Source organism: Mustelus asterias, chromosome 1 (genome assembly GCF_964213995.1).
Source record: "Mustelus asterias chromosome 1, sMusAst1.hap1.1, whole genome shotgun sequence".
NCBI classification, from domain to species: Eukaryota; Metazoa; Chordata; class Chondrichthyes; order Carcharhiniformes; family Triakidae; genus Mustelus; species Mustelus asterias.
Window position 1 is genome coordinate 146,389,327 of NC_135801.1, and position 27,483 is coordinate 146,416,809.

General features: G+C 46.0%; 1 protein-coding gene across 18 annotated transcripts in view; it reads left to right on the forward strand.

The window, feature by feature from the left end:
- The window catches only part of nedd4l (NEDD4 like E3 ubiquitin protein ligase), a 446,698-nt gene that overhangs the window by 262,498 nt on the left and 156,717 nt on the right, over window positions 1-27,483 (forward strand). Inside the window, exon 1 of one of the 18 annotated variants that reach the window (XM_078220272.1) lies at window positions 19,183-19,254. The exons of 15 other annotated variants lie outside the window; for them this stretch is intronic. In XM_078220272.1, coding sequence (XP_078076398.1) covers window positions 19,252-19,254 — 3 coding nt within the window. In that variant the 5' untranslated portion in view covers window positions 19,183-19,251. Of the gene's footprint in view, window positions 1-19,182; window positions 19,529-27,483 lie in introns of those variants that run through there. 2 more of the 18 variants (XM_078220263.1, XM_078220253.1) reach the window with 2 other exon arrangements.

A 27,483-nucleotide genomic window follows, 5' to 3' on the forward strand; every position in this document is an offset into this window, starting at 1 on the left:
TGTTTCTGACTTTGAAATAGTATATTCTTATTTATTAGTGAGAGGGGAGAGATACAAAAGAGCCCAGAGGGGCAATTCTTTATTCAAAGGGTGGTGAGTGTCTTGAACAAGCTGCCAGAGGTAGTAGTAGAGGGGAGTACAATTGTGCCTTCTAAGAAACATTCAGACAGTTTCATGGATAAGATTGATACAGAGGGTTATTATGGTGAACCATCGTTGGTTCCCACTGGATAGTACTGAGCCAGGGTCTGGCCAGTACTACAAGGATGTACATATGTTACTGTTGGGTTGTGCTACTTGTTGCTGTTGGGGTTAGGGTGGGGTTGTTACACCTTTGTACTGTAGTGTTGTGGTACATCCCAGTCGGGCTCCGCCTCCTGGGAGAGGTATAAAAGTCCCTGCTCTGGCTGGGACCCCTTCAGTCTGGGATAGTGTATATAATTATTGGCTGCTTCATTACAGTAAATAAAAGCCTTTTATTTCCCGAGCATCTGGCCTCGTGTTTGAGAAGCACATCAATTTTATTTACTGTTGTTAAACTCTCGTCGAAGAAAACAAAAGAGAGTATGGAGCAGATCCTGAAGCCGGAACGCCTTACACTAGATCCACGTGCGGTGGGCGCTTCTAACACCTTCGACCACTGGCTGAAGTGCTTCGAAGACTACCTGGCAGCCTCCGCAGCGGTCACCACAGATGATGACAGACTCCGGGTCCTCCATGCGAGGGTAACCGACACTGTCTACCTCGCGATCCGTGCGGCCACCGATTATACTAAGGCCCTCGAGCTTCTGAAGAAGCGTTATATCAAACCACCCAATGAAATACACGCTCGTTACCTCCTAGCCACTCGACGACGGCAGTCTGGTGAAACGATGGAGGAATATGCGAACGAGCTCCTACAGCTAGCCAGGGGCTGTAACTGCAAAGCTGTGTCGGCTGAGCAGAGCATGAACGACCTCGCCCGAGATGCGTTTGTGGCGGGAGTTGGATCGTCGTACATTCGACTTAAACTATTGGAGAAGGTAACCTTAACCTTACCCAGGCAATCGAGCTAGCGGAGATGCTCGAGACGGCCTCCAAAAGGTTAGTATTATATCCGGAGGACCATGTGGAGACAACGTGGCAGGAGCAGTCGCCAATCCCTCCTCGTCCCTCGGGTTCGAAATGCTGCGTAATGGCGTGCTCACACTCGGGCCAGACGACGGCAGCAGCTCCGGGCGGCCCGCGGTGCTACTTCTGTGGGGGAGCGAAGCATGCTCGGCAACGGTGTCCCGCTAAGGCTGTGTTGTGCACCGCATGCGGTAAGAAAGGGCACTATTCGAAAGTGTGCCGATCTAAACCTAGGAACGGCAGTGCAGCCTGCGATTCTTCAGAGCACGGGTCTTTGTCGTCGAAGTCATCGAGGGGTTCGTCCACGTGCGAAGCCAGGACGACGCCATTACAGTCGACGGAGTCGGAGGTGTGTGACCACCAGGGGTCGCTGAGTTTGGCGCTATCACCCACGTGCGACTCATGGGAGCGGCCATGTTGGTCGGCACTGACCGCGAACGACCAGCAGGGGTCCTCCTCATTGATTTCAGCTGCCTGCAGTGGCGCTCATGAACCAACGGTGGCGTCGATCATCCTGGACCAGGCCAAGCCTCATAGACTTGACAAATCTATGATGAATATCCAGGTAAATGACCACATGATTTATTGTCTGTTTGACAGCGGGAGCACTGAGAGCTTTATCCACCCAGACACTGTGAAGCGGTGTGGACTCCAGATTCAACCTGCCAAACAGACAATCTCTATGGCATCGAGGTCCCGGTCTGTCACCGTGCTAGGGAGTTGCGTGGTAACTTTGAAGGTGCAAGGCACAGTTTACAAGCGGTTCAAGCTCCTAGTGTTGCCGTATCTTTGCGCGCCAATACTTCTCGGACTAAATTTCATGGTCCACTTGAGGAGTGTAACCCTACAGTACGGTGGGCCACTCCCTTCACTGGCAGTGGGAAAACAGCAGCAGCCTCCAAATTGCCCAACGCGCCTGTAGCCTCTCGATGCTGAAGATCACCACATCTTCCTTGTTCCAGAATCTCGTGCCAGGCTGCAAGCCCATCGCGACAAAAGTAGGCGTTACAGCGCTGAGGATCGGATCTTCATTAGATCTGAGGTTCAGCGGCTCCTCAAAGAAAGGATCATACAACCCAGCGCTAGTCCGTGGAGAGCGCAGGTCGTGGTGGTCAAGAGCGGGAACAAACCCCGGATGGTCATTGACTACAGTCAGACCATTAATCGATACATGCAGCTGGATGCGTATCCTCTCCCGCGCATGTCTGATATGGTCAATCAGATTGCGCAGTACCGGGTGTTCTCCACCATAGACCTCAAGTCTGCCTACCACCAACTCCCCATTCGCCCAGAGGACCGACAATACACGGCTTTTGAGGCAGATGGTCGCTTGTATCACTTTCTCAGGGTTCCCTTTGGTGTCACCAATGGGGTCTCGGTCTTCCAGCGTGCTATGGACCGAATGGTGGACCAGAACCGGCTGCGGGCTACCTTCCCGTACCTGGATAATGTCACCATCTGCGGCCATGACCAGCAGGACCACGACACGAATCTCCTGAACTTCCTACGCACTGCATCTCGCCTGAACTTGACCTACAACAGGGAGAAGTGTGTGTTTCGTACGCGGCGTTTAGCCATCCTAGGATACGTGGTGGAAAACGGGGTCATTGGCCCTGATCCAGACCGTATGCGCCCCCTTTCTGAACTTCCCTTGCCTGCTAGTGCAAAAGCACTGAGAAGATGCTTAGGCTTCTTCTCTTATGCGCAGTGGGTTCCCAATTACGCGGACAAAGCCCGTCCGCTCATTAAGTCCACGACTTTTCCCCTAACGCCAGAGGCCCGATTGGCCTTCGATAAATTGAAAGCCGACATCGCGAAAGCTACGATGCACGCTGTTGACGAGTCCATCCCCTTTCAGGTGGAGAGCGATGCATCTGATTTCGCCCTGGCCGCCACACTTAACCAGGCGGGTAGGCCCGTCGCATTTTTTTCCCGCACCCTCCAAGGCCCCAAAATCCGGCATTCAGCGGTGGAAAAGGAGGCCCAGGCCATTGTGGAGGCCGTCAGGCACTGGCGCCATTACTTGGCGGGAAAACTGTTCACCCTGATCACGGACCAGCGGTCCGTGGCGTTCATGTTTAACAACACGCAGAGGGGCAAGATCAAGAATGACAAGATCTTGCGGTGGAGAATTGAACTCTCCACCTATAACTACGACATCATGAACCATCCAGGGAAACTCAATGAGCCCTCGGATGCCCCCTCGCATGGAACATGCGCCAGTATACAGGAGGACCGTTTGCAGGCTCTCCATAATGACCTATGCCATCCTGGGGTCACTCGGCTCTACCACTTTATAAAAGCCCGCAACCTGCCCTACTCGGTGGAGGACGTCAGTTCAGTAACAAGAAGCTGTTGGGTTTGCGCGGAATGCAAACCGCACTTTTACCGACCTGACCGGGCACAGTTAGTCAAGGCCACTCGTCCCTTCGAGAGACTGAGTGTCGATTTTAAGGGCCCCCTTCCCTCAACAGATCGGAATGTGTACTTCCTCAATATCATTGACGAGTACTCTCGGTTCCCTTTTGTTGTTCCCTGCTCTGATACATCCGCTGCCACGGTTATCAAGGCATTCCGTGATCTCTTTACCCTGTTCGGGTACCCCGGCTACATCCATAGCGACAGGGGCTCGTCGTTCATGAGCGATGACTTGAGGCAATTCCTGCTCTCATACGGGATTGCGTCTAGTAGGACCACGAGCTACAACCCTAGGGGTAACGGACAGGTGGAACGTGAGAATGCTACAGTCTGGAAGGCTGTCTTACTGACGTTGAAGTCAAAAAGTCTTCCAGTCTCCCGTTGGCAAGAGGTGCTCCCTGATGCGCTCCATTCTATTCGCTCCCTCCTGTGTACGGCAACCAATGCTACTCCCCACGACAGGATGTTCTCATTCCCTCGGAAGTCTTCCTCGGGGACCTCATTACCGTCTTGGTTGACGTACTCAGGACCCGTCCTCCTGCGGCGACATGTAAGGGCCCGCAAGCCCGACCCATTGGTCGAACAGGTCCATCTCCTCCATGCCAACCCTCAGTATGCCTATGTGGCATACCCTGACGGGCGAGAGGACACGGTCTCGATCCGAGACCTGGCGCCAGCAGGGGACGTAGCAACCCCTGTCGCTCCCATACCCCCTGTTACAAACCCCTTAACTCTTGTTTCTTCCCCGGACACGGCGCGGGCAGCATCGGGACCATTGCTTAACCCTTTTACTCCCGTGTACAGCTTGCCTGAGCCCAGAAGATGGTCGCCACTGCAGGGCGTGTCAGGACCCCATGGACTACCGTCACCTCAGGGTCAACCGGCCTGTGAGTCCGTGGAAGAACAGCTGGACGCCGCCTTGGGGAGAACGCCACCGCAAGTGCCTACTCCAGTGTCACCGCCGGTATTGAGGAGGTCACAACGATGGTGCGGTCCCCCTGACCGTCTGAACTTATAGACTGATGACACTTTATTCTGTTTTGTACCCCGCCGGCCTTTGTTTTCAAAGGAGGGGTGAATGTCGTGAACCATCGTTGGTTCCCACTGGATAGTACTGAGCCAGGGTCTGGCCAGTACTACAAGGATGTACATATGTTACTGTTGGGTTGTGCTACTTGTTGCTGTTGGGGTTAGGGTGGGGTTGTTACACCTTTGTACTGTAGTGTTGTGGTACATCCCAGTCGGGCTCCGCCTCCTGGGAGAGGTATAAAAGTCCCTGCTCTGGCTGGGACCTCTTCAGTCTGGGATAGTGTATATAATTATTGGCTGCTTCATTACAGTAAATAAAAGCCTTTTATTTCCCGAGCATCTGGCCTCGTGTTTGAGAAGCGCATCAGTTATGCCCAAATGCGGGCTTAATGGTAAACTTGGATGGAATGGACAAGTTGGGTCGAAGGGCCTGTTTCCATGCTGTAAACCTCTATGACTCTGTATTTATTTTTCCCATGTTGATTTCATGTGATGCACTCTTTTGCAGTGTATTACAGCTGGCTCTCTGCTGCCCTCTCTGTTGCTGTTGCTGAGGTGTAGTTAAAATTAGTTTCGTTTTGGCTCCTTACAATGGCTCCAAATGATGAATCTTCCCCTCTCAATGCAACACACACAAGAAATATGGCGGCTTGGATTGCATAGAATTCTACTTTGCATTTCACATGACAAATTAAAGACTGAAGGAGTTGGAAAAATTTGTTTCACCAAGTTAATTTCAGGGAAGTTTGGGTGTTTTGACAGATTGCTCCATGTATAGGTCATGTCCAGGAAGAGCTAAGTGAGTCCTCTGGGTACATAATTGAAGTAAAATGGCACTGAAAACATATTTGGGGACAAGTGGGAATTCAGCTCCAACAAAGAGGACAGGTATAATTGTAAATGAGGGTTATGCATTTAACTGAAAGTGAATAAAATAGGAAGTGCCGTTCTAGTTGGTTAATGCCAAAACTGCTCATACACCTTTAAGACCATAAGACAAAGGAGCAGAATTAGGCCACTCGGCCCATCGAATCTGCTCTGCCATTCAATCATGGCTGATATTTTACTCATCTGCATTCTCCTGCCTTTTCCCCATAACCCCTGATTCCCTTATTAATCAAGAACCTATCTATCTCTGTCTTAAAGACACTGAATGACCTGGCCTCCACAGCCTTCTGCGGCAAAGAGTTCCACAGATTCAGCACTCTCTGGCTCAAGAAATTCCTCCTCATCTCTGTTTTAAAAGATCATCCCTTTAGCCTGAGGTTGTGCCCTCTAGTTCTAGTTTTGATGGCTTGGCTAAGACTGGAAGTTGGCTTCACGGAATTATGACTGCAATTCCAGGTTCAAAATCTGAGACTCAAAAGTGTGTTTTCACCTATTCAAAGGGGAATAAAATCAAATTGTAAGCAGCGAAGGGGCCAAAATAAAGGAATAACAACTAAGCAGTTAAGGGAATGGCATAGTGTTTAAGGGGAAGTGATGGCCGAGCGGTATTACCGCTAGACTATTAATCTAGAAGCTCAGTTAATCTTCTGGGGAACCGGGTTCGAATCCCAACATGGCAGATAGTGGAATTTGAATTCTATTTTTAAAAAAATCTAGAATTAATAATCTGCCGATAACCTCGAAACCATTGTTGATTTTCAGAAAGACCCATCTGATTGTCCTTGAGGGAAGGAATGTCCTTCAGGGAAGGAATGTCCTTTAGGGAAGGAAATCTGCTGTCTTTACCTGGTCTGCCATATATGTGACACCAGAGCCACAGCAATGTGGTTGAGTCTTAACTACCCTCCGGTAACTAGAAATGGGCAATAAATGCTGACCAGCCAGCGACACCAATGCCCCACGAATGAATAAAAAGAAATGCAGACATTGCAACTCTCAATGTAAGAAACAATCTGGGTGAATTGAAAGCAATGATATCATAAAGATGTTATTTTAATAGCAGCAAAAATTAGGAATGGAAAATTAACGTGATTTTTGTTCTATTTGTTCTGGCTTCACTTGTTCAGCCAATGTTCATTACCATTGAGGAGGTGGTGGTGAACTGCCTTATTGAACTGCTGCAATCCATGTCCATTATACTGTTAAGAGAGTCAGAACAGCTTAGAAAGTAGGAAGAGTGACAATATTCCAAAAAGAGGGAATGCATTGGAACATACTGTCACAATCTGGGAAAAGGGAGTTGACCATTTAGGACTGAGATGTTCTTCACTTAAAAGGATCTGAGTCTTTGGAGTCATTAGCCCATGCAGCTGTCAATGCTACGTGGTGTATTTTCAAGTCAGTGATCCATAGATCTTTAGGATATTAAGGCAATCAAAAAAATATGAGGGGAGTGGAGGGAAGCTGTAGCTGAGGTGGAAAATAGGCCAATCAGTGAATGGTGGAACAGTCTTGTGTAGTCAAATAAATAGTCACCTACATCTGATATTCTTGCACGAAGGACTGCTGCACTCAAAGGCAAATAGAGACTATGACCTTAAAATTAAGTTGCTCCTCCATCTCTTGCTGCACATCTTGCTGTCCAGATGGTGATTAAGGCTGCCCTGGCAGATTATGCAGCAGATATCCACAGATCTAGACTACACATGGCTATACTTAATTGCATTTCCTAAATGGTTCAGGTAATGGAAGCATTGTTTAAGAACACCAAATTTCTACTCTGTGCCATTGCTGGTGGCAGAATGGCTCTTGTGAACCACTTCTGCAGCTGCCTGAGCTCTTAGAACATAGAAAGCCACAGCACAAACAGGCCCTTCGGCCCACAAGTTGCGCTGATCATATCCCTACCTCTAGGCCTATCTATAGCCCTCAATCCCATTAAATCCCATGTACTCATCCAGAAGTCTCTTAAAAGACCCCAACGAGTTTGCCTCCACCACCACCGACGTCAGCCGATTCCACTCACCCACCACCCTCTGAGTGAAAAACTTACCTCTGACATCTCCTCTGTACCTACCCCCCAGCACCTTAAACCTGTGTCCTCTCGTAGCAACCATTTCAGCCCTTGGAAATAGCCTCTGAGAGTCTACCCTATCCAGACCTCTCAACATCTTGTAAACCTCTATCAGGTCACCTCTCATCCTTCGTCTCTCCAGGAAGAAGAGACCAAGCTCCCTCAACCTATCCTCATAAGGCATGCCCCCCAATCCAGGCAACATCCTTGTAAATCTCCTCTGCACCCTTTCAATGGCTTCAACATCTTTCCTGTAATGAGGTGACCAGAACTGCGCGCAGTACTCCAAGTGGGGTCTATCCAGGGTCCTATAAAGCTGCAGCATTATCTCCCGACTCCTAAACTCAATCCCTCGATTAATGAAGGCTAGTACGCCGTACGCCTTCTTGACCGCATCCTCCACCTGCGAGGCCGATTTAAGAGTCCTATGGACCCGGACCCCTAGGTCCTTCTGATCCTCTACACTGCTAAGAATGGTACCCTTCATATTATACTGCTGCTTCATCCCATTGGATCTGCCAAAATGGATCACTACACACTTATCCGGGTTGAAGTCCATCTGCCACTTCTCCGCCCAGTCTTGCATTCTATCTATGTCTCGCTGCAACTTCTGACATCCCTCCAAACTATCCACAACACCACCTACCTTGGTGTCGTCAGCAAACTTACCAACCCATCCCTCCACTTCCTCATCCAGGTCATTTATGAAAATGACAAACAGCAAGGGTCCCAGAACAGATCCCTGGGGCACTCCACTGGTCACTGACCTCCATGCAGAGAAAGACCCCTCCACAGCCACTCTCTGCCTTCTGCAGGCAAGCCAGTTCTGGATCCACAAGGCAACAGCCCCTTGGATCCCATGCCCTCTCACTTTCTCAAGAAGTCTTGCATGGGGGACCTTATCGAACGCCTTGCTGAAGTCCATATAGACCACATCCACCGCTCTTCCTTCGTCAATGTGTTTGGTCACATTTTCAAAGAACTCAACCAGGCTCGTAAGGCACGACCTGCCCTTGACAAAGCCGTGCTGACTACTTTTGATCATACTAAACTTCTCTAGATGATCATAAATCCTGTCTCTCAGGATCCTCTCCATCAACTTACCAACCACTGAGGTTAGACTCACCGGTCGGTAATTTCCCGGGCTGTCCCTGTTCCCTTTCTTGAATATAGGGACCACATCTGCAATCCTCCAATCCTCCGGAACCTCTCCCATCTCCATCGACGATGCAAAGATCATCGCCAAAGGCTCCGCAATCTCCTCCCTCGCCTCCCACAGTAACCTGGGGTACATCCCATCCGGTCCCGGCGACTTACCAACCTTGATGCCATTCAATAGTTCCAACACACATCCTCTTTCTTTATGTCCACATGCTCGATCCTTTCTGTCCACCGCAAACCAGCAGTACAACCACCCAGATCCCTTTCCACCGTGAATACCGAGGTAAAGTATTCATTAAGCACCTCCGCCATTTCTAACGGTTCCGCACAAACTTTTCCTCCTTCACCTTTTAAGGGTCCTATGCCTTCACATCTCATCCTTTTACTCTTGACATATTTGTAGAAAGCCTTGGGATTCTCCTTAATCTTACCCGCCAAGGTCTTCAACGACCTTGGAGGAGAACCGGTGGATGCGGTGTTTTTGGATTTCCAAAAGGCGTTTGATAAGGTGCCCCATAAAAGGCTGCTGAAGAAGATTAGGGCACATGGAGTTGGGGGTAGTGTGTTAAAGTGGATTGGGGACTGGCTATCCGACAGGAAGCAAAGAGTCGGAATAAATGGGTGTTTTTCCGGTTGGAGGAAGGTAACTAGTGGCGTGCCGCAGGGATCGGTACTCGGGCCGCAACTGTTTACCATTTATATAGATGATCTGGAGGAGGGGACGGAGTGTAGGGTAACGAAGTTTGCAGACGACACAAAGATAAGTGGAAAAGTGAATCGTGTGGAGGACGGAGAAGATCTGCAGAGAGATTTGGACAGGCTGAGTGAGTGGGCGAGGATATGGCAAATGGAGTATAACGTTGATAAATGCGAGGTTATACACTTTGGAGGAAATAATAACAAATGGGATTACTATCTCAATGGAAACAAATTAAAACATGCTACCGTGCAAAGGGACCTGGGGGTCCTTGTGCATGAGACGCAAAAGCCCAGTCTGCAGGTACAACAGGTGATCAAGAAGGCAAATGGGATGTTGGCCTATATTGCGAGGGGGATAGAATATAAAAGCAGGGATGTCTTGATGCACCTGTACAGGGCATTGGTGAGGCCGCAGCTGGAATACTGTGTGCAGTATTGGTCCCCTTATATGAGGAAGGATATATTGGCATTGGAGGGAGTGCAGAGAAGGTTCACCAGGTTGATACCGGAGATGAGGGGTTTGGATTATGAGGAGAGGCTGAGGAGATTGGGTTTGTACTCGTTGGAGTTTAGAAGGATGAGGGGGGATCTTATGGAGACTTATAAGATAATGCGGGGGCTGGATAGGGTGGAGGCGGAGAGATTCTTTCCACTTAGTAAGGAAGTTAAAACTAGAGGACACAGCCTCAAAATAAAGGGGGGTCGGTTTAAGACAGAGTTGAGGAGGAACTTCTTCTCCCAGAGGGTGGTGAATCTCTGGAATTCTCTGCCCACTGAGGTGGTGGAGGCTACCTCGCTGAATATGTTTAAAGCGCGGATGGATGGATTCCTGATCGGTAAGGGAATTAAGGGTTATGGGGATCAGGCGGGTAAGTGGTACTGATCCACGTCAGATCAGCCATGATCTTATTGAATGGCGGGGCAGGCTCGAGGGGCTAGATGGCCTACTCCTGCTCCTATTTCTTATGTTCTTATGTTCTCATGACCCCTTCTCGCTCTCCTAATTTCCTTCTTAAGCTCCTTCCTACATCCCGTATACTCCTCTAAATCCTTAACACCTCCTAGCTCTCTGAACGTTCTGTACGCCTCTCTTTTCTTATTCACCAGGTTCATCACAACCTTCGTGCACCACGGTTCCCGTACCCTACCAACACCCCCCTGTCTCATCGGAACGTTGTCATGCAGAGCTCCAGACAAACATTCCTTGAAAATCCTCCACTTTCCTTCGGTACTTTTCCCCAAGAATGCATCCTTCCAATTTACCCGTCTAATTTCCTCCCTGATGACACTGTATTTCCCTTTACTCCAGAGAAACACTTTCCTAGCCTGCCTGATCCTATCTCTTTCCAATGCTATCGTGAAGGAGATAGAATTATGATCGCTATCCCCAAGATGCTCACCCACCGAGAGATCCTCCACCTGTCCAGATTCATTAGCCAGCACCAGATCAAGTACAGCCTCTCCTCTAGTAGGCTTATCCACATACTGTGTCAGGAAACTCTCCTGGACACACCTAACAAACTCCTCTCCATCCAAACCCCTAGCCCTAGGGATATTCCAATCTATGTTTGGGAAATTAAAATCTCCCATCACGACAACTCTGTTATTCCTACATCTCTCCAGGATCTGTTTCCCCATCTGCTCCTCAACATCTCTGTTACTATTGGGCGGCCTATAGAAAACACCCAGCAAAGTTACTGACCCCTTCCTGTTCCTAACCTCCACCCACAGAGACTCCGTAGTCAATCCCTCCACGGCGTCCACCTTCTCTACAGCCGTGACACTATCCCTGATCAACAGTGCCACTCCCCCCCCCTCTCTTGCCTCCCTCCCTGTCCTTCCTGAAACATCTAAAACCCGGCACCTGAAGCACCCAGTCCTGTCCCTGAGACATCCAAGTCTCCGTAATGGCCACCACATCACAATTCGAAGCAGCAATCCACGCTCTAAGCTCATCCACTTTATTCACTACACTCCTGGCATTAAAATAGACACATCTCAGACCTTCAGCCTGAGCACTTCCCTTCTCCATCACTCGTCTAACCTCCCTCTTACCCTGTCTACATTCCTTATCTATTTGCGAGCTAACCTCCTCGCTCTCAGTCCCCTCATTTCGATTCCCTCCCCCCAACCTTTCTAGTTTAAAGTCTCTCCAGTAGCCTTAGCCAACCTTCCCGCCAGGATATTGGTCCCCCTGGGATTCAAGTGCCACCCGTCTTTTTTTGAACAGGTCACACCTGCCCCTAAAGAGGTCCCAATGATCCAAGTACCCAAATCCTTGTCCCTTGCTCCAGTCCCTCAGCCACGCATTCATTCTCCACCGATTCCTGTTCTCACTCTCCCGCGGCACAGGCAGCAATCCCGAGATTACTACCTTTGCATTCCTCTTTCTCAGCTGTCTACCTAACTCCCTATATTCTCTTTTCATGACCCCTTCCCTCTTCCTACCTATGTCAGCAGTACCTATATGCATCACGACCTTCGGCTCCTCTCCCTCCCCCTTCAGGATTTCTGGGACTCGACCAGAGACATCCCGGACCCCTGCACCAGGGAGGCAAACCACCATCCGAGAGTCCCGTCTGTGTCCGCAAAAACGCCTATCTGACCCCCTCACCGTAGAGTCCCCAATTAGCACTACCCTCCTTTCCTTACCCTTTTGCACTACTGGGCCAGGCTCAGCTCCAGAGACACTGCCACCGCTGCTTCCCCCAGGTGGGCTGTCCTCCCCAGTAGTACTCAGACAGGAGTACTTATTATTAAGGGGCACATCCACCAGGGTGCTCACCATCAACCGAGCTTTCTCCTTCCTCACTGTTACCCAGTTACCCTCCTCCCGTGGTCCCAGTGTGACCACCTGCCGATAGCTCCTGTCAATGACCTCCTCACTATCTCTAACCCGGCGAAGGTCCTCGAGCTGCAATTCCAGTTCCCTAACATGGTCCCTTAGGAACCGCAGCTCAACACACCCAGCACAGATATGGTTGTCCGGGAGGCTAGGAGCCTCTTGACAGGAATCGTGAGCTAATTCTAAACAGGACAGCCTTCATTCTCTTGACAGGAATCGTGAGCTAATTCTAAACAGGATAGCCTTCATTGTACAGTAATCATGCTTGTTGGAATAAGGGTGATACACAGGACTAACACACAGGATGTATCCATCATTATTGCTGCCAGATAACCCGATAGAGACCTGCGTTATGTTCAGCCTGTGGTTACAAATTCATTAAAAGTTGAAGGAGTGAAATGGTTTTCTGTTCAGAAGGATGGCATTTGGGGTTTTGTGCAAGACTTAGTGAATGCAACCTTTGGTGTTGCTGACAGTTTTTCACTAAATTAATGAATGATGTATATTATGTTATCTGTTTGGACTGTCTGAATTAGATAGGTTTGTTTCTTGCATGTGAGTGACAAAAGCATAGGGATATCTAGGTCAAATGCCATATTTTTCTTTCTGCAGATGGTTGTTGAGCTTTGTGAACTTGTTGCAGGCTCATGCAGTGAGGACAGATTCATTGCAAGTGTTTGAAGGAAATGGATGAGTTCCTCGCTTAGGCTGATATTATTGTGGACACAAGATTTGGTGGGCGGCGGGGGATGTAGTGTTGGGTGATGCACAGCATGGTCACTCTTGCCTATTGTAATTCATTTTAATTGCCTTTGAGGGTAAGAGAAGAATATCCTAGAATTGGTTTTTTTTTGCCCCATGAACTGACCTAACGTTTTTACATCTGTGGTTTGGACATTCCCAGGACATTGTGACAGGAGGGCAAGAGAGTGTTTGGAGCCATGATTCTTAATTGGAGCAAAATTATAAGGGCTGGAATTGAAGGGTCCGATATTGTTTTCCTGTCTGAGTTTCATACCCTTGTATATTTTGTAGATCAACAATTTTTCAAAAGGGTTGTTACATTATTAGAATTGTACTAGAAATCTCTTAACTGCGGGAGGGAAATACAAGATGTAGTCTGTAGATGGATCCAAATGGTGAGTTGGAAGAATAATTTTTTGTTTTTGGGGATGTCGACTGCTCAATCGGTGGCACAGTGGCTAGCATAGCTGCTTCACAGCGTCAGGGACCCAGGTTCAATTCCTGGCTTGGGTCACTGTTTGTGTGGAGTCTGCACGTTCTCCCCCATCTGCGTGGATTTTCTCTGAGTGCTCCAGTTTCCTCCCACAGTCCGAAAGACATGTTGGCCTGGTGCATTGACCATGCTAAATTCTCTCTCAGTGTGCCCAAACAGACAATGGAGTGTGGCAACTAGGGGATTTTCCCAGTAACTTCATTGCAGTGTTAATGTAAGCCTTAATGTAAGCCTTACTTGTGACACTAATAAAATAAAAAGATATGATAAATGGAATTCCAAAAATATGTGCTACAATTCTTTCACAAGCAGTGTGACTCTGTCCACAATGTTATCACAGTGCAGCCCCGTTGTAACGCGATGGTTGGGGTCCATAAAGTGTTATCGGGGTCGGGTTAAATCACTTAACCGGAAAGAGCAAACAAAAGGGTCCAATGATTTTTCATGTCATATCCGATTTCGCGCTAAATCGGGGCGCGTAAAATCGGGGTTCCACTGTATATGTCATGATATAAGTTAGAAGGATTAGTTTGGAATTATGCAACATAGAATTCCTATAGTGCAGAAGGAGGCCATTTCAGCCCATCAAGTGTATGCCAACTTGCCAACAGCGCATGTGGCCCAGGTCCTATCCCTATAACCCCACGTATTTAGTAAAGTAAAGTTTATTTATCAGTCACAAGTAAGGCTTACATTAACACTGCAGTGAAGTTACTGTGAAGTTCCCGAGTCACCACATTCTGGTGCCTGTTCGGGTCAGTGTACCTAACCAGCACGTCTTTCAGACTGTGGGAGGAAACCGGAGCACCTGGAGGAAACCCACGCAGACACAGGGAGAACATGCAAACTTCACACACAGTGACCCAAGCCAGGAATCGAACCCGGGTCTCTGGCGCCATGAGGCAGCAGTGCTAACCACTGTGCCACCGTGCTGCCCGTATTTACCCCACTAATCCCCCTAACCTAAAAACCTTGGGACACTAAGGGGCAATTTAGCATGGCCAATCTATCTAACTTGGACTGTGGGAAGAACATAGAACATAGAACAGTACAGCACAGAACAGGCCCTTCGGCCCACGATGTTGTGCCGACCTTCATCTGAAACCAAGATCAAGCTATCCCACTCCCTACCATCCTGGTGTGCTCCATGTGCCTATCCAATAACCGCTTAAATGATCCTAAAGTGTCTGACTCCACTATCACTGCAGGCAGTCCATTCCACACCCCAACCACTCTCTGCGTGAAGAACCTACCTCTGATATCCTTCCTATATCTCCCACCATGAACCCTATAGTTATGCCCCCTTGTAATAGCTCCATCCACCCGAGGAAATAGTCTTTGAACGTTCGCTCTATCTATCCCCATCATCATTTTATAAACCTCTATTAAGTCTCCCCTCAGCCTCCTCCGCTCCAGAGAGAACAGCCCTAGCTCCCTCAACCTTTCCTCATAAGACCGACACTCCAAACCAGGCAGCATCCTGGTAAATCTCCTCTGCACTCTTTCCAGCGCTTCCACATCCTTCTTATAGTGAGGTGACCAGAACTGCACGCAATATTCCAAATGCGGTCTCACCAAGGTCCTGTACAGTTGCAGCATAACCCCACGGCTCTTAAACTCCAACCCCCTGTTAATAAAAGCTAACACACTATATGCCTTCTTCACAGCTCTATCCACTTGAGTGGCAACCTTTAGAGATCTGTGGATATGGACCCCAAGATCTCTCTGTTCCTCCACAGTCTTCAGAACCCTACCTTTGACCCTGTAATCCACATTTAAATTTGTCCTACCAAAATGAATCACCTCACATTTATCAGGGTTAAACTCCATTTGCCATTTTTCAGCCCAGCTTTGCATCCTATCTATGTCTCTTTGCAGCCTACAACACCCCTCCACCTCATCCACTACTCCACCAATCTTGGTGTCATCAGCAAATTTACTGATCCACCCTTCAGCCCCCTCCTCTCAGTCATTAATAAAAATCACAAAGAGCAGAGGACCAAGCACCGATCCCTGCGGCACTCCGCTAGCAACCTGCCTCCAGTCCGAAAATTTTCCATCCACCACCACCCTCTGTCTTCGATCAGATAGCCAGTTACCTATCCAATCGGCCAACTTTCCCTCTATCCCACACCTCCTTACTTTCATCATAAGCCGACCATGGGGGACCTTATCAAACGCCTTACTAAAATCCATGTATATGACATCAACCGCCCTACCTTCATCAACACACCTAGTTACCTCCTCCAAAAATTCTATCAAATTTGTGAGGCACGACTTGCCCTTCACAAATCCGTGCTGACTATCCCGGATTAATCCGCATCTTTCTAAATGGTCGTAAATCCCATCCCTAAGGACCTTTTCCATCAATTTACCAACCACCGAAGTCAGACTAACCGGTCTATAATTACCAGGGTCATTTCTATTCCCTTTCTTAAACAGAGGAACAACATTTGCCACTCTCCAGTCCTCTGGCACCATCCCCGTGGACAGTGAGGACCCAAAGATCAAAGCCAAAGGCTCTGCAATCTCATCCCTCGCCTCCCAAAGAATCCTAGGATACATTTCATCAGGCCCAGGGGACTTATCGACCTTCAGTTTATTCAAAACTGCCAATACATCCTCCCTCCGAACATCTATTTCCTCCAGCCTGAGGAAGAAACCTGAGCACCCTGAGGAAACCCACGCAGACACGGGGAGAACATGCAGACTCCACACAGACAGTTGCCCAAGGCAGGAATCGAACCAGGGTCCTTGGTGCTGTGAGGCAGCAGTGCTAGCCACCCTGCCACCCAGTAGATATGAGAAAGGTGATGAGTATGCAAGCATTGGTAAAAGCAGAAATTGGCAAAGAGGACTGTAGATGAAAGAGGTTGCAAATATATATATCAATGACAAAGCAACCACTTCAAGTTTAAGCAAGCTATGAATAAATAAGGTAATTAGAAAATTACAAATTGAAAGAATAAAGAAAGACTTGTATGTATATAATACTTTTTATGATCACAGGCTGTTTCAGTACTTTGCAGCAATTAAATACTACTTGAAGTGGACCCACGGTTGTAATATAGGAAACATGGAAACCAGTTTGTGCACACTGTAATCAGTAGTTTTTCCTCAAGAACAAGTTCCTTGATCAATTTTTATGTCAGTTGAATGCCATCTGAGCACTTGATGCGAGTAATAATGCTAGATGATCTCAAATGATGTTTGAGATTTGTATGATTTAATTTTGCAGCTGATCATTGGCAATCATATCAATGATATAAAATGATGACTAACTGATCGCACCATTTGATGATCATCAATGATGATGATCGCACATGTGCTTATGAACACTGTTGAACACAGAATAATGGCAAAGTTTTCTGGTTGTCTGGGCAATCTGATTCCAGAAATAAATTTAAGAAGGTACTTGAGAAGCGGAACATCCAGGGTTATGGGCAAAAAGTGGAGATGTGAGGCTAAGCATTTTCAAACTTTTTCAAACAGCAATCACAAAAAAGACAGGTTAAATGATCCAAGTTTCTATGATCCCTTTAATGTGTGTACCTATGTTTCCTACATTTATCAATAGACAGCAAGAACAGGTCAGTGGCTCAGAATTCTTCAGTGAGTAACTTGCCTCCAGACTCCAAAAGTCTGCCTGCCATCTACAAAGCACAAATTAGCAGTGTGATGAAATGCCTGGATGAGTACAGCTTCAACATCACTCAAGAAATTTGCCACCATCTAGGACAAAGCAGCCCTCTTTATTGGCACCCCATGCACCACAGTAAACATTCACTCCCTCTACCACAGACGAACAATGGCAGCAGTGTGTGCCATCCACAAAATACACTGCAAGAACTCACCAAGGCTCTTTTGACAGCACCTTCCAAACCCGCAAACTCCATTGCCTTGAAGGATGAAGGCAGCAGGTGTATGGGAACACGACCAAAGTGCACCTTCCTGACCTGGAACTATATCCCATTCCTTCAATGTTGCTGGGTCAAAATCCTGGAACTCCCTCCCTTACACACACCTACACCACATAGATTGCAGTGGTTCAACAAGGCAGCTCACCATCACCTTCTCAAAGGCAATTGGGCAATAAATGCCAACAACAGCTGCACCCTGTGAAAGAATTAAAAAATGACATAGTTTATCTAATAATCTTTTAGAGAAGCATAAATGACCTGATTTTAAAATATATACGTTACCACCAGTAAACATTGTTTTTGTTTTATTCATTTGTGGGACATGGGCGCCGCTGGCTGGCCAGCATTTATTGCCCATCCCTAGCTGCCTGAGGGCAGTTGAGAGTCAACCACATTTCTGTGGATCTGGAGTTACATGTAGGCCAGACCAGGTAAGGATGGCAGATTTCCCTCCCGAAAGAACATTAGTGAATCAGATGGGTTTTTCCAACGATCGACAATGTTTTCATGGTCATCAATAGCTTCTTAATTCCAGATTTTTTTTTATTGAGGTCAAATTCTACCAGCTGCCATGGCGGGATTCAAACCTGGGTCCCCAGAACATTAGCTAAGTTTCTGGATTAATAGTCTATCAATAATACCACTAGGCCATTGCCTCCCCTGTCCATGTACTGTGAAAGGTCTTGATTTCTGTCATGATCGTGTTTGTTCTGTAAATTTCTCCTGCACTGTAAAACTGTGACAGCAATAATTTATAGAGGAATGCTATCTACCGTTGACCTGTTGTGATCCCTGTTGATGAAGATGATCGAAAGCAAAAGGAAAATAAATTTTTATCTTGAGGTTTCCTGAGTTATTGTAGCCTGCAAAATGTAGTAAGCAATATTGGTCTGTCACAGACGTGTCCTTGGTATTCATGTGGTAATTAGAAACTTAATAAACTTGAAATGGTTAACCAATTTTACTCTTGACACTATCTACATTCTTTCTCTCCCCCGCCCCTGCCAGTCCATTGCAATCCAATCCTCCTGTCACTATTATGAACTTGCTGGATTTTGAAGTTAATCATTCATTCAATTCATCACAGAAATTTAAGTCTAATAATTAGGTGTGCAATTATCTTTGATCAATGATAACTGATCATTGTTGCTGTCTATCAACCTCTGACTCGGAAATGGAACAATCTAAACTATGGAATCTCACTTCCTTAGGTAGGCAAGTATTGAAGATTTAAATTAACTTTTTTTTCTGTTTTGCCTTTTAAGTTTCTTTTTCTGATCCACTTAAATCTTTGTTTCCTTTTTTATTTCTCTTTCTGCACCTGATTTGACGCTTGAGATGCCCTGTTGCTTTTATCAGGTTTCCCTTTCAGCAAGTCATAGCGAAAAAGATATTTATTTGGCTGCAGGGAAAAATACCACTCGCTCCATAAGCCACTGCATCAAGTTCCTGCCCACTTAAATGAATATTGCTTTTACAGAAAGTTTTCTTTATTTCGCAGCTGACTTGGCTGCCTTCAGCAATGAAGCAGTTACGTTGAGAGATTGGTTTCTTGCTTGAATTCCTGTTTGGAAACCACAATTGCCCTTTAATAGTAAATATGAATCAAATATTTTGTTCTAAAAGTTGGAGATGGTTTGGTTTTTTTAAAGCTCAGACTGGCACTGATTTTAAGACTGAAGTTGTCCTTTGTCACAAAATATTGTATTAAGTGCTATGAAAGTTGGAGATGGTTTGGTTTTTTAAGCAGAAACTGACTGGCTTGAAGACTGAAGTCAATTGTGCAACATGTTGTTGAACTGATTGACTGTGTGACAGTGGGCGTATGCTCAAGCAGTCAGCATGATTGTGAAGTGGTACATCATCGCAAATGGTACAAAGGCAGATAACTTTATGTAGTAATTCAGGCATTATTCGTTACCTTTATGCTAGAATACTGCTGGGTTGATACAATGTGGGAACAGGAATTTGACTGCGCAGCAATACTGAGATCAGTCCTTAATTTTCCAAGTTCAGACATGTTTTAATTGGAGTTCAGGAAGAATGATTCAGTGGTTACCCGTAGCTTCTTAAGTTTCATAAACTGACTTCAGTGGCTTTGTTTTCAAGTGAAGATAAACAGCATGGTCAAGTTTCCAAAGATCAGGGTGAGTAAAACAATACTAATGGTAAATCCAACGTATAAAAAGACGTTTTTTGACAAAACATTGATGATGTGTGGATGTTTGTACGGTGTGTACGGTTGTGGAACTGAAACTACCTTGTGCAGGCCTATTGATGCTGCTGCTTCTCCAAAGTAAGCTGAGATCGTTAAAAAAAAACACAGGTCATGCAGATTCTGTGCTGCTGATTTATGGCAAGGTACAGGTGAAACAATCACAGATCTGTTGCTATTTGAAACTAGAGTACTTCTACCCTTGCAAAAGAGAATAAGTAATTGATTGAGTATATGTTTACATTATATACGTAGATATTTTGCTGAAGTCCATTGTCGGGATTGTGAAATACTTTCATGAGCTGTCCTCTTAACCTCTCCCCTTCTCACCTTTACAACAGTCTTCTGTTTTAAGGTTTATTCACCCCTGCCAAACAATGGACGGGTGTTCCCGTTCACTTCAGGCCATTGCCAGTGCTACAATGGTAAATGTTGAAAAATGACTTCTTTTTGCGTACGTGTGTGTGTGGGGGGAGAAATATATTACCTCCATTTGATAGCTGACAGCATCTGTGCTGCAGATTTCAATGTATGGAGGAAACCCAGTTTTCTGATAATGGAGTACAGTGAATGCAAATTGAAATTGTTTTCCCATTTTGCTGCTGTTCCCATGTTTAGATGCTCAATTTATCAAATGTCTATGGTGAAGCACACTACCCTTGACACCCTCACAAACTCCACTGATGTGTTGAGTATGTTTATCTTTTCTTGTGCAGGCCAGATTCTGTAATCTTGCCAGCCATAGTGGCTGTGACCCAGCTTCTTCCTCTGCTGCTTTGATGGGGGCATAACTTCACTTCGTATCACTTTTTCCTCTTTCAGCCCTTTCCCTGCCAATTATTGATTGTTGTCACCACCTTTTCAGCACAAGCTTAATACAAGCAGCGCCATTCTAAATCGAAGCTGAACCAGCTGAAACTGAGCCATGGCACCTGTCACCAGCAGGTACAAAAGTAAAATGCTGCAAGTCCGGAATAAAAATAGAAAATGTTGAAAACTTGCAGCCAGTCAGGCAACATCTGTGAAGAGAGAAGGCCAGTGTTCATACGCGAAACCAGGAAAAAGTTGGAGCCATACAGGGTTTTAAAGCAAGTACAGTGGAAGGAAAAGGTGAGAAGGGGAAAAGAACAAAAGAGAAGATTCTTCTCAGTTGCCAGTGCTTCACAGCTCCAGGGACCTGGGTTCGATTCCCGGCTTGGGTCACTGTCTGTGTGGAGTTTGCACATTCTCCTCGTGTCTGCGTGGGTTTCCTCTGGGTGCTCCGGTTTCCTCCCACAGTCCAAAGATGTGCGGGTTAGGTTGATTGGCCATGCCAAAATTGCCCCTTAGTGTCCCGGGATGCGTAGATGAGAGGGATTAGCGGGTAAAATATGTAGAGATATGGGGGTAGGGCCTGGGTGGGATTGTGGTCGGTGCAGACTCGATGGGCCGATTGGCCTCTTTCTGTACTGTAGGGTTTCTATGTTTCTATCCACAATGGAAGGCGGGAGAGATTAAATAACAGAAAGGCGTAGGTGCAAGGCAAAAGGAGATGCAGTTGGGAAATGCAAAGAAACAAAGTTCAGAGGAGATGGAATTAGGGATAGCAGAATAGTTATCAACAACTGCTTGCTTAAAAAAATGGGAGCAGTATTTATGCTTTGAAATTGTTAAACTCAGTGTTGCGTCTGGAAGGCTATCTAATTGAAGGATGTCATGCTGTTCCTGGAGTTTATATCAGTGCATTGTTGCAATGAAGCTCAGTGTAGGAAGTTAAAGACAGAGGGGCCAAAATTGGGGAAGAGGGCAGGGATTAAAATGACCGGTTGTCTGATCAGCTTCGAGACCGATATCTTTTTAAGAGATATTTGAATACCCAGTGACTGATTCAAAAGAATTGCAGACAACTGTCTGTCGCTAGGCAGAACTCGCACCAGATTACATGCTCACTTCGCTATGTGCCATTACTGTGAATTAAAGAGAAACCCCAAAATATAATCAACTAATAAAAATTCACTTCCAAAACACTGGGTCACATGTGCGGATTGAAAGGAGGTATCTCAATCTGCATTTGAACAGCAAATGAGGTGAAATAAATTGAAAGTACTACAGATAAATCTGGAAGGAGCATTTGATGCTCGCACAGTCAAAAAGGAGAAGGTAAAAGGGCAGACGTTACAATCCTGTACCAGCATGGGGAAGGGTGTTAGCACGGGGAAGGGTGTTGTGTGGTGAATGGTCCCTCCAGAATGCTGAAAAGGTGGGAGAAGATGTGTTCACTGGAGGTGGAGGAAATCACGGATGATAGTTTGAATATGAAGGCTGATAGGGTGGAAGGGTGAGGACAAGGGGAACTCTTAACATTCTCAGGGAAGGACAAAGGTGAGAATGGAAAATCTTGCGGACCCTGCCAAACATGGTGGAAGGAATTCCTCAATTGAGGAAAAAGAAAGACATATCGCAGATGTTAGAACAAAAGGTGCCATTGTCAAAACATTTGCAGCAAAGGCAGTGAAACTGGGAGACTAGAATAGAGCTCTGATGGGAAGCACAGTCTTGAGTGAGTGGAGTCGAGGTATTTATGGACATCAGTGGGCTTTTTGCGGTAATTGGTCAACAGCCTATGCTCAAGAACACAGATGGGAAAGTCAGGGATCGGAAGATGGGCCATGTGATGGGGGGGTGGGGGGAAATATTTAAAAAATAAGTCTTTTGTTTCTAATCAAGATTAGCAAAAAGCACTAGAATAGAGTCATCAATGTCATGGAAAAAAGAGATGTGTAGGGTACTTGAGTAGGTTTGGACCAAAGAATGTTCCACATATCCCACAAAAAGATGGTTCAGTTTCAAGACCACTTCCCCTTAGCGTTATCTTTTTACATCAGTTTAACCTGAGATCCCCACCAAAATTTGGTTACAGGATTAATGGATATATTGTACAAAGAAAAGACTAATATTTATATAGCATAATCCTAACTTCAGTATGCTGCAAAACACCCCACAGCCTGCGAAATACAAGTGCAGTTACTATTGTAGAATTGAGACAATATAATAGTTTCACTATTATATTCTAATTTTTTCCTTCCTCTCATTGGTGCCAAATTAATGCAATTTTCTCCGAAACCATTGCATTTCTGAAAATAAGTTTATTTTCATGTGATTGCTGAGTAGCAATGAAAGGCAAGTGGATTCTTGGTGGTTTTCCTTCTTGCTTTCCTAAACAGTCCTGTCTTCCGGCTCTCCCCCTCTTCTGCCTCCCTCTCCTCTCCCGCCTGTCGTCCCCCCCTCCCTCTCCTCTCCCGCCTGTCGTTTCCCCCCCCCCCTCCTCTCCTGCCTATCATCCCCCCCCCCCTCTCCTCTTCCGCCTTCGTCGCCCCTCCCTCTCCTCTCCCGCCTATCGTCCCCCCTCCCTCTCCTCTTCCACCTTCATCCCCCCTTCCCTCTCCTCTCCCGCCTGTCGTACCCCCCTCCCTCTCCTCTCCCACCTATCGTCCCCCCTCCCTTCTCCTCTCCCGCCTGTCGTCCTCCCCCCTCTCCTCTTCTGCCTGTCGTCCCCCTCCCTCTCCTCTTCCGCCTTCGTCCCCCCTCTCTCTCCTCTTCTGCCTTCGTCCCCCCCTCCCTCTCAATTCCCACCTGTCATCTCCCCCTCCCTCTCAATTCCCGCCTTCGTCCCCCCCTCCCTCTCCTCTTCCGCCTTCGTCCCCCCCTCCCTCTCCTCTTCTGCCTTCGTCCCCCCCCCCCCCCCCCCACCTTTTCTGTAGGTCTGTCAGCGCCCTGCCCCGAACAGATTTCTACTGAAACCATTGTTAGATGTCTTAACAAGCTGAGCCCAAGAAGTTAGAGTATCTTCGGTGGAAACAAATAGCTAAAATCAAACACTATAAAGCACAAAGGGCGCAATTAATTTGTTCATTTTAAGAGGTATTAGTCACGCTTCAACTCTGATCCAAATGCTGTTTATACTCAAACGCCTGCAAAGGGATCTTTAACAATATTCTTTTGTAATATTATTGTATTTACAGTGTGCTGGATTTTTTAATGCAAAAATATTTTATTCGTTAACTATCTGAAATAACGTGACAGACACTTTAAAATGGCCATCTCACACAGTGCAATAATATTCAGGTTCTCTACATACATCATGATTCACTCTGAGGTGCTTTAATGCAGTTAAAAAAACATTACAGACATTTTTAAATGGTAATTTCAAATGGTGCAAAAGTATTTAAGTTGTCTACGTAGAAGAAGTTGCTCTCTGAGTACAATTGTGATGCGTGTAATATTCACTATAGACATTCAGTGTGAGTCATATAGCCCGAGGGAGTTCTTTACTGTTCCGTTCCTCTCAGTTCACTGTAGCTGAAAGGTTTTACACAGTGACCTTTCCCTCACTGCACTATTTTTCAAACTGGTTAGCCTATAAAGTTGTTCATTTCAGCAAAAATGCTTTGTGTCAGAACCAGCTCTTTATTACCATTTAGGATAACGGTAGCTGTAAGGGAGGATGTTTGTCCCATCTTTCAATAGCTGCAAACTAAATTCATTACTTTGCACTTGGTGAATATCTGATTTTAGATAGCAGAAGTATTCTCGTTTTTGGTAATAAGATTTAGCAACAACAAGAACGGTTTGCTGATGTATGTGTTTATCATCACTGGACCGTCCCCCGCAGAGATGGGAGATTTGATAGAGGAGACAATATCAAAGTGAACCTCCACAGGGAGAGAAACAAGTCATTTAAAATGAGAAACGTCTGCTGTTATGTAGAGATTATTGAACCAATTTTTAAATCTCTGTTCGATTGATAAATGCTCCAAACTGATAATCTCTCATCATTTCCCATTCTGTCATAAACATCTTGCTGCTATTATATCAATAGCTCTTACTCATTTTTCCTAAAATGATGCAGTGTTTTTGTTATTTGAAAAGTGGCAGACGATACTGAAGTGCTTTCTCATGATCAGAGAATATTTGAATTCCTACAGTGCAGAAAGAGGCCATTTGGCCCATCGAGTCTTCACCGGTCACAATCCCTCCCAGGCCCTATCCCCATAACCCCACTTATTTACCCTGCTAACCCCCTGACACTAAGGGGCAATTTGGCATAGCCAATCAACCTAACCCACACACCTTTGGACTGTGGGAGGAGACTGGAGCACCTGGAGGAAACCCATGCAAACACGGGGAGAAATGCAAACTCCACACAGACAGTCACCCCCTACAATTGAGCAGGAACTGCCTTCAACATGATAAAAACATAGAGCAATACTTGAGTATTGCTAAAGAAAGAGACATGCTGTCAAAGTTTTTCATCTGGTACTCATCAGGACAGATTCGCAAGAATACCTAATCTCAAAGGGAACAATTTATATTGCATGAGAAGAGTGTGCTGACAGCTTGATAATGGACTCTAATTGGTAGAGTCATAGCCATGGAGGATGCCTTGGGGACCAGTTAACTGCCAAAAATTTGTTTAAATTCAAATCAGGCTTTTGTGATTGGTCAAAGCATTGCCATGGGGAATGAGCAAGGGCATGGTTGTCCCCCAAGCTTTTGTTTGGTTAAAAAAGGCACAATGCATGGACATGTCCTTTTTGTTGACAAAGGGCAGGGCCCTGTGTGTGAATATGTGTAGCTCCTGACATGAGCAAGTGTGAATCTGACTGATGATCTTAAAGTGGTTGTTAGAGTAATTATTAGCACCATCAGGATTCTTTTGTAGATGCTGCCAGTTGTGAAATCACATCTATGTTGGACATTGTACTCAACCAGCACATGCTTGCAAAACTCAGTATCCAGCATAGATGTGATTTCACAATTGGACACCATCTACTAAGCAATCCTGATGGTGTTAATAACCTGTTGTGAGTATCAGTGTGATGATCACTAGTCATTGGAACATATGACTTACATATCTGGCATCACGCTGGCACTGAGGTTCATCTGTCACCCGTACTAATTTCTGTGGTAGGTAGTGCTGTGAAATTGCCTGCATGCCATTGTAATGTGAAGGGTTAACGTTGGGATGGGGACCAGCACCCCATGGCATGTTGCATTGAGTCATGTGGTAAGAGACATTCAGAGAACAGTCTAGAACAGAACTCTGTAAGCAGCCAGCCTGCATGAAACAGCTCCATGCATGACCATACCTTGGAACTGTAAATAATTAAAGACCAACAATGAAGGCCTCCTGTTTAAACATGCAAGTCTCAATATCGTATTAGAGAGACATCACCATGCACCGCATTGAAGAACCCATATTGTTGTGCTGTGGTAGATTGGTGTTGATGAGCAACGGTGATAGTACTGTAGTGATTGGCCATGGTGATCAACGGCATTAGGAAAGATGGCAGCTAAATGCATGAATCCAGAACATACCCTGAGGTAAGAAAATTTGAAGCCTAAGTAAAGAAACGCTCAGCTAAGAAGAAAACTGAGGGGGAGGCAGTGGCCTACTGGTATTATCACTAGACTATTAATCCAGAAAACTCAGCTAATGTTCTGGGGACTTGGGTTCGAATCCCTTCACAGCAGATGGTGGAATTTGAATTCAGTAAAAAAATCTGGAATTAAGAATCTACTGATGACCATGCAACCATTATTGATTGTTGGAAAAACCCATCTGGTTCAATAATGTCCTTTAGAGAAGGAAATTTACCGTCCTTACCTGGTCTGACCTACATGTGACACCAGAGCCACGGCAACGTGCTTGACTCTCAACTGCCCTCTGAACAAGGGCAACTAGGGATGCGCAATAAATGTTGGCCAGCCAGTGACGCCCACAAATGAATTTTAAAAAAGCTTGAAGAAACCTTCACTGTGGAAAATTGCAAGTGTGACAGTTCATGAGATTGTGAGCAAAAAATCATTTTTTTAAAAAGCTGTACTTGAGTTGTAGAAGAGCTGGCAGTCCCACAGGCTCGGTAAATTGCAGAAGCTGAAAGACAACTGGAGTAAGAAAAAGCAGCAGGTGGAGAAGAGGAAAACCTGCAGGGAAACAAAAGAGCTGACTTGACTTTTTAAAACAGAAATCTGCAGAGTTTACAAGAAGGGTTTTCAGCAGGGTCCCTGACTGCTGTTTTAAAAGTTTCTGCAGTTTTTAAAAAAGGAAGTAATTTAATTTTAAAATAAGAGCAGATGTTGTCCCAAACGACGTACAGAAAGCTGGAAAACCCTGTACCTTCATTGATAAATTTTGCAAGATAGACTTCCTAGATTTCTTCTGTGCAAATCTGCCCAGCAACAAGACCTCAAAAAAAAAATACAGACGGAAGTCAACTGTGTCCTAGCAAGTACAGCACTCCCTCTTGAAGAGGTAACAAAGTTTAAAGTGGCAACTACAAGGAGAAAATAGATTTACAGAAAATTGGCAGAGACCCCACTGTCCATAGACGACAAGAAACCCCAGAAAGAGGACAACAAAAGACTCGAGAGGGAAAGTAACAAGCAGCCCCAGAGGAATAATGAGAGAAAAAACAGTTGAAAGAACAGTTGATTGCCCCTTCAAGATCAAATGCAAAATGAATAGAAACATAGAACATAGAAAAACTACAGCACAAAACAGGCCCTTCGGCCCCACAAGTTGTGCCGAACATATCCCTACCTTTTAGGCCTACCTATAACCCTCCATCCTATTAAGTCCCATGTACTCATCCAGGAGTCTCTTAAAAGACCCCATTGAGTTTGCCTCCACCACCACTGACGGCAGCCGATTCCACTCGCCCACCACCCTCTGTGTGAAAAACTTCCCCCTAACATTTCCCCTGTACCTACCCCCCAGCACCTTAAACCTGTGTCCTCTCATAGCAGCCATTTCCACCCTGGGAAAAAGCCTCTGAGAGTCCACCCGATCTATGCCTCTCAACATCTTATATACCTCTATTAGGCCTCCTCTCATCCTGCGTCTCT